At 41.2% G+C, this 8,542-nt stretch overlaps 1 protein-coding gene across 1 annotated transcript; it reads left to right on the top strand.

Annotated features, from left to right (window-relative positions):
• The first annotated feature begins 3,830 nt into the window (after positions 1-3,830).
• LOC310862254 (sialic acid-binding Ig-like lectin 5) lies at positions 3,831-7,267 on the top strand. Its single transcript, XM_083770062.1, has 7 exons — positions 3,831-4,194; positions 4,446-4,778; positions 5,034-5,294; positions 5,623-5,910; positions 6,096-6,210; positions 6,347-6,413; positions 6,531-7,267. Exons 1-7 carry the CDS (start codon positions 4,002-4,004, stop codon positions 6,897-6,899), a joined length of 1,626 nt encoding a protein of 541 aa, XP_083626188.1. The 5' UTR covers positions 3,831-4,001; the 3' UTR covers positions 6,900-7,267.
• Positions 7,268-8,542: the final 1,275 nt, after the last annotated feature.

Raw genomic sequence — 8,542 nt, 5'->3', positions numbered from 1 at the left:
CTCCCATTAGGGTTCGGCAGTTTCCTTTGTTCTTTAATTTATCTTTTAATTGTCTCCACCAGGCCGAAACATGGGGAGAGAGTATATGTTTTGCACTCTGTCCGTGTGTGCGTGTGTGTGTTCGTCCGTCCGTCTGTTACCAGCTAATCTCCGGCACCGTTAACCTGGTCGATACCACATTTTGCACGCACACTCCCTGGATGCCAACGATGAAACTCATGGGTCCGACTTTTGAAAAAATAAAAGCTTTGCTATTACTCTGGACATGATTCTGTCCAAAAATCCCGCAAATCGTTACACACTATCTCTAGTCATGTGGTCAAAACGGATCAGATATTTCATATTCCATCCTAATTGTGGCATTCAAAGTTTGCAGGATTGGCCCATTTTGAACAAAAAGCCTCAAGTCATGAACACAGCATGCAATTTACGTGAAATCTTTCACAGACTTTCCTACTAGGCTGAGGAATATATCTCAATTCCTTAGCGCCACCAACAGGTGGATTTTTGCAAAACACATTTTTGTCATCCAATTGCCATCCAAGGCGTAAGAATAAATGGCACCCTTTTCACATTGGCCTATTATAGCGCCACCAGGAGGCCACAACCTGACCTGCCCTGGTGGAGACCTGTGCCCCGAGGGGCACTTTATCTAGTTAGCATTCATTTATTTTGTGGTTCACTTCTCTCCCTTTGCATTTCTCTCTCTCCCCCTCTCTCCCTCCCTCCCCCTCCTTCCTTGAGTCTCACCCTCGCGCTTTTCACACATCTCATCCTCCAACCGAGGAGCGTCTCAGTTATCTATTGCTCTCTCTGTCACTGAGATGAGCCAGCCTGGACTATCTCTATACCACTGTGTATTTAAAATCAGAGCATACAATAATTGGAGCACAATACTGTACATACATAAACTAGAAAAGTGCCCCTCAGGGCACAGGTCTCCACCAGGCCAGGTCAGGTTGTGGTCTCCTGGTGGTGCTATAATAGGCCAATGTGAAAAAGGTGCCATTTGTTCTTGATGGCACATGATTTGGTTCATGATTTGAGGCATTTTGTTCCAAAAATGGTGTTTTGCAAAAATCCACCTGTTGGTGGCACTATAACAGGCCAATGTGAAAAGGCATTTTAAAGGCAGACTGTAAGCTGTCTTCATTAGGGAGAGAGCTTTAACTTCTCATACCTCACCAAAGTCATCATCCCAGATAAATCATTCATTAGGTCTGTAGCCTATACTCACTTCTATCAGGTGCAGGTGTGTGTGTGCGTGCGTGCGTGCGTGCGTGTGTGCGTGTGCGTGTGCGCGTGTGCGTGTGTGTGTGCGCGTTGAATACCGAAGATAGAGGAAGATGAAATTGAGATTCACCATGTTGTGCCAATCTCTCCCCTTTGTAACCTTAATTCATCCAGGGAGGGGATTTGCGGAGCACAATTCTTTGACAAGACTTCACAATTTCTGTTGCTGGCTCAGCACCTCCACGTGACTAAAGGGTAGAGTTTTTTGATCCATGGTACGTTAACAGCTATTGATGAATGTGAGAAACATCAGCTTGTGAGATATAGACAAACACATGCAGTTTCACAGACAAAATTGTCCAATTATGCCCCCACCCCCTGTGTTTTGCCACAAATGTTCACAAATGATGCAATTAGCTGTCATGTGGAAAAACCCACTGAAAAACTCTCCCTGTGCTGAACAGATTTTGCAATGCTATTTACTCTCTTCCTGGAGTAAATGTCACTTCCCCCTAGATTTACATTTTTGTTATAGTTTTAGAATAATGGGTTGATTACTAAATTTAAAAGTAAAAGCGAACTAGAAATGCTGTTCTGTCTTTGTGTTTATTATTTACATTTTGCATGAACATTGTGTTTTTTATTTGCTCCTGTTCTTTGAGCTAACGTCTCACATCAAAGTCTTTGGGTTTATGAGAAAGACAGGGAATGGATGATACTTCCCTTTATTAAATTACTCAATACAGCAAGAAAGCAAGAAATGATTGTGACAGCAGAAGTTAGAATTTGATTTCAGCAGCTTGGCTGAAATGGTGTGGAACTGTAGATTGATCCGGTTTATGTTGTCAAATGATGATTAATATTAAAAACTGCTAGAATTTGAGAATATTTTTTTATCTGACATCTGTCAGAAAATGTACACTGTTTATTTGCAAGATGTCAATGCAGATGTGTCTGTTTGAGTTGTCTATAATTCTATTACATTTTCCAGTAAAAAAACATGAGAAAATGCTGTCTTTTCTCAATGCAAAATAGGCAAACCTAAACCGATATTGTATTGCGACCATTATGTCGCAGATTACTATGAAAACATGCAAACCCAGACTGTCAGTCCCTCACGTCACGACACGTCACGCCACCATATATGGCCGTCAGTCTGTCACACCTTGTGACACGCTCCATATATGAAGATCACGACAATGACCTCATCAAACCCTGGATAGACATACATGGCACGGCAGCCGGCGGAAACTAGAGTTCTCAACAGCTCAACTCAAAACACTGCCTCCGCTGTCACCCTTAGATCTCTATATATGGAGCTGACCTGTTCTGACATTCCATATGTTGATCTGACCCCATCAAACCCTGTACACTCAAGACACGCTCCATATGTCCAGACCTCATCAAACCTTGGCCACTCAAGACACACTCCATAATGTATATATATATGGCCAGTACAGAATTCATTCCATATGTTGATCCCCCCCATACCAAAGCGCCAGCGCTCGCCCAGCAGTCTGCCGTCACCTGCAGGCGGATGCATGCTTTTCGAAGAGGGCAGGACGTACGTCAGGCCATTTTATTTTGAAGAAATCTCCTGCATTGTAGAAGTGAAAAGAGGGAAGAGGGAAATGAGGAAAGTGACTCAGAGTTCACAGCACTGAGACGTACACCATCAAGAGACACCAAGCAGGAAGACACAGAAAGAGGTAAAATACACTCATTTTATAACGCTCTATTAAAGGAATGAGTTAAAGAGATAATTCTACCAAGAATATCATTACAACAATGCTTTTGTAAAACAATACAATGCATATACAGAACGCATATGCATTGCTTTGATTACTGAGATGAAGCTTGTACAAATTATCCTAATGAGGAAGTGTTGTCATATTGCTTACAGTGTGTCAGTACTCTCCCAAGTTGCTGAACTGATCTGTTCGTTTCCCAGGTTCTTCCAACACGTCTGATTTTGAAAAGGTCCTCTGTTTGAAGACAGACTGATTGTTTGAGGAGCTTTGAAGTAGTTGAAAGGATGCTGGCTGTCATCTGGATGACACTGTCCTTCTCTTTGATGGGCAGCGTCCAAACCGACAGATCTCACACAATCGGTATGGCTTCTTTTTATGCGTAATCTGTGTTTGTTAGGCAATTTTGTAATGCTATTGTGTAATTTGTTGTCCATATATGTACATTAAAGGTATATTCAGTGATTTCACTTAATTCAAATATCACTTATTTTTTTGTTTTGTTGTGATAATCCTCCCTACTATAGAGTGTGCTGACCATATAAGGAGTTCCTCCCTGTCCCCAGTCAACCCCTGGGGGTCAAAAAACCTTAGGTTTCGTTTTTGACTCTCTATCCTGATTGGACGAAAGGCTGGGTCCCACAGCCAAAAACGAAACCTAAGCTTTTTTGAGTGAAATCACTGAATATACCTTTAATGTATTTTCTGTACAAGCACACATCACATATTTACTTGTAATGTGTCTTACACTTATACGGTAAATATAGTTAGACAATAAGAAAATAATGAGATATTTTTATTTTACTTTAAACAGGTGCTGTTCCGAAATCACAAAAAAACGTTCCTAATGAGTGGAGTATCACCTTCAACGGAGGATCAGCATCTGAGGCTGGACTCTGTGTTATCATCCAGTGTTCTTTCACTCATATTGATGCATTCAAACCCACATCTGCAATATGGTATAAATGTTCACCAGACGGTAAATGTAATCGTGACATAATATTCCATTCCGTGGATGTCATGAAAGCTCAGGCATCATTCAGGGGACGAGTGGCCCTGTTAGAACCAGATACAGCACAGAAGAACTGCGGCATCACCATCAATGACCTTACAGTGTCTGATAGTGGATCTTATCGATTTAGAGTTGAAGGTCAACTAAATGGAGGGACTGATGGATATAACTTCGGTCAGAAAAAGCTACTCAATGTTACAGGTATGACGTAATGATAATGATATGACCTACAGCTTATTTATATTATTTGTTAGACCTCAAGAAGTCTATTGAGTGTTTCGTGATTTACTAATTACGGTGATCTTACAAATTATTAATAAAACATGACTCTGATGACAGTTGTCTGAATAATGTTGTAATGAATTTGAATATTGTAATGAATTATGGCATTTGTGGCTGTATAGTTGAGTATTCGCTCATTCGTCTCTCTGTTTGCTATGTCCCACTACCAGGTCTGAGACAGAAACCCCAAATAAAGCTTCCTCCGGCCCTGACAGAGGGACTGCAGTCCACACTGACCTGCACTGCCCCGGGGCTCTGCTCTGGAACCCCTCCCAACATCACCTGGACTTGGAGAAAGACAGGACACTCTGCTTTGGACATATCTCTCATCCAAAGCGACGCCGCGATCGTCCAAACGGAGAATCTCACTGGTGTCGGCCAGAGACACAGCTCAAATTTGACCTTTACTCCTTCATCTGAACACGATGGCAGTGAAGTCGCTTGTCAGGTGACCTTTGAGCGAAACATTAAATCAGTGGAGACTGTGACCCTGAATGTAACCTGTGAGTATTACATACCATATTATCGCCTTTGACTTCTACTCTCTTTCTTTACAGTGCCCTATTAATCGCATAAACCCTACCCTAGTCATAATTGCTAAACATTTGACAAAAATAGCCAAACATTTGGTGAAAATATCAGATCTACAACTACAACAAAGTAGGGGGTGGTTGAACTTATGAAATAATGGTAATACAACTATATTATATTATGTATATATGATATTAAAGTGTACAAATTGTAAATTTGTGTCCAAGACCTGAAGATGCCCATAATCAAAGGGAATACCACAGTGGAAGAAGGTGGTACTCTGAATCTGACCTGCGATGCTGAAAATTCCCCTCCATCTACATCCATCACATGGACTGAACTCGGCTCTAACATCAAACTTCAAAATGGTACAAAGAGGGCTTCTCTAGTCATTCCTATGGTGACAGGAGAACAGTCTGCAAGATACAGCTGTACAGCACAACATCTGAACAAGACTCTGACTGCATTTGCCGATATAACTGTGATGAGTGAGTACTTTGAGAGGGAACATGTTATTTCACATTCTACATACCGGTACACCTTTATTAGGTTTGTATATTCTACATTATCCCATTTTGGGGCGAGGAACCCCTTTTGGTGTTTTAAACATTATGTTATAATTTAGCTATTGAAAAATAGCAGATCTACAAGCTCATAGCACACCGAGTGGCGCGCTACGAGCTTGTAGATCTGCTATTTTTGAAAAATCTTAAAAATGCCGCACAAATCTTTGAATATATATATTCTTTCAGAGCAAATGTTTTTTTTATTTTTTTTGACGTCAGGCCTAAATGGGTTATGCTTGTTTTCCCTCAGCATTTCCAACTATCCTCATTGGATCTGAATGTGCGCTCCGGTTGAGAACCCTGATTTGTGTGTGTATCAGTGAGGGGTTTCCCTTACCTACAATCAAATGGCCACTACTGAAGAACAGAAGTGTGTATTCTGTCGTGACCACAGTGTTGAACTCCACCGTCAACAGTACCTTTTCCCTGAACGTTGAAGACCACTACAACACTTCTGTTAAGTGTTTAAGTAAAAATAATGTGAAAACAGTAAATAAGACACTTCTTATCATCAAAAAGGATGGGCCAAACCACGAAGGTAATTACATTACACATTACATTACATTTATAACATTTGTATATGACTGTCAAGCGTCATCACTGTACTAGTCCCCAATTTATTTATTACGAAAGTGTATCATCGTAAACCCTGAATAGCAAACAGCACGTGCTATGATAAAGAACACACATCTCCTCACAACATGTTCCCCCTTTCCTCTACAGTAGTTCAAAATGAAGGATTCTTCAGTGGTATTGCAGAAGTGAAAACTGTCATTGCATTTCTCATTGGCGTTACACTTCCCATAACCATTTGCTGTTTGGCGTGGACATTCCATAGGTGGAGTATTACATTTTCTGTTCAACCGTTTTTTTCTATTTCTATTTTAATGGATAAATATGAAAAAACAAACAAACAAAAACATTCTTCTTCTTCTTCTTCTTCTTCTTCATTTTCTCTCGAAATGTCTACACAGATGCAGAGAGAGAAACTCTGGGTGCCAGTCTGAGACCATGCAGATGGTCACTTGTCAAAACCAGCAGGTATTTTTGTTTCTAGTTTGTGTCTAGGTGATCATCAATACAATGCAAATGTTATGCACAACACATATTCCACTTTGTATAACTTTGATAATTGATTTGTTGCTCATACACTCACAGACAGGAGGAGGACAAGGAGTAGATGGAGGTGAGCAGACCCCACTGGGAGAGGCTCTGGAGGGAGTAGGTGATTCAGAAGGAGACCAGAAGGAGGTTGAGTACGCCAGTATTGACTACTCCCAGCTGAAGAGGAGAAGTCCCTGCAAGGAAGCAGAGCACAAACAACAGACCACGGAAACGGAGTATGCTGAAGTCAAGAGGGAGGAGGGGAACAGGGACCAAGACAGTGGCACAGAGTACGGCGGGATGTTGAAGAGGGAAGAGGAGGAGGAGGAAGCAACGATTGTGGAGTGTGAGGACAGTAAGACTGAAGATAGAGAGGATACGGCTCTGTATTCCAATGTTAAAGCCATTATGGCTGAGGGATGATGACACACTGGATATATAGGCTATTTGTCTGGGATGTGGTGACTTGGACCTGACAACAACGTATATGGTTTAGGTGGTTACGTTCATGCTTAACCAATGCTTTATGCTGTCAGCTTGGATCGCTTGTTATAGGGCCGATTCATACTCCTAGGCTATTTTAGAGCCGAATAAAAGTCGGTTCGGCTCTGTAGAGCCTACAATGTGACGTCATTTGAGGTTCGGGGGGGCGGGTACCGTCCTAAAGTCGGCTCTTCGGTGCTACTGAAAATTTCTGACGAGCCGAAATCATTTCGGCACTACAGCGCCGAAACAGCGGTAAAATAGGAGTATGAATCGGCCCTTAGAATGTATTATTTGAGTTGAGATGTACTTTGCTTACAACGTTTTGACGCGTAAAATAACTATGCTTGCTTTGTATTGACTTTAGTCATTGTTTCTGTAAGCTGATCACTAATAGGATTATATATGCATATAATGTTATATAGGCCTACACAAGGAGAATTATCCTGTGAGACACATTTTATACAATTTATACACTTCATTACTGTTAAAGATTTCTGAATAATAATAACTATTGTATCATTTTGAGATCTCTTATTTAATGTGTGTTTAATGTGTCCATCAGTGCAACGCAGTGATGTCTCATTTGATGTCTCCCTGGACCCAAACTAGTGAAAATAGCAGATCTACAAGCTCACCAGTCACCACACATGTGGTGAGCTCGGACTAGCGCTCGAACATGCGCTGCTCCCGTGCTTGGTTAGGTTAGGGATAGAGGTAGGTTGTCGGTCTAATGACCGTCGGACCAAAACACGCGTCGGAACTTAATTTGTCAAGTCAAATCAAGCCACACACATGTAGGAATATTGTCTTTGTGAGACGAGGCACATGTTTATTCGCTTATTTGTCTCCTCAGCAGCTGGTTTGCTTGGAAGGAGTATTTTTCGTGTAAAACGAATGCTTGCAATTGATTCAGAATCATGAATAACCCTTGACACGTCGCATATCCTACTTAAAGCATAATTCAAATTAGAAATGTTTGCCTATAGGTTTTCAGTGGTACTGTACCACAACTTTCAATCCCTGATCAATCCATGATCCACAAAGTGTCAAATACAACAATGTTTTATATATTATTTGGATGACCCTAAGGATCATAAAAACCCTTGAACGATTACTATTGCAATTTATTTTGGGTCAAACCTTAGATTGACGAGCCTACGGCCCCAGGCTTACTCATCTGCAAAGAGAAAAGCCTTAGCAGAGATTGCATAGCCGGAAGTGTCTGTCCGGAACATCGGTCAGATGTCCCAGGATACTTTATCTATAATTAATATAATAAATTTTTCGACCAATCACAACACTTATTTCATTCACAGAGAATATAAACAGATTTGTTAGGTAGGTCTCGCCCAGCGTGATTCACTTGAAGTTTTGTGTTTTTGTGCATATGCGTATGGTTGAGATATTGAGTGTACCAGCTGTCATGTTGGAAAATTAATGAGTCAATTTAGCTAGTTATTGATCGCTGTGGACTGGGAATTTATCAATTGTGAGACATTGGTGTCTGTAGTGAATGCACGCACGCACGCACCCACCCACAAACACGCACATACTCACACACACACACACACCAAATCACG

The sequence above is a fragment of the Protomyctophum parallelum genome (genome assembly GCF_964188405.1).
Source record: "Protomyctophum parallelum genome assembly, chromosome: 7".
Taxonomy (NCBI): Eukaryota; Metazoa; Chordata; class Actinopteri; order Myctophiformes; family Myctophidae; genus Protomyctophum; species Protomyctophum parallelum.
Note: the sequence above shows the minus strand (reverse complement) of the source record. Positions and strands in the feature narration are given on the sequence as shown.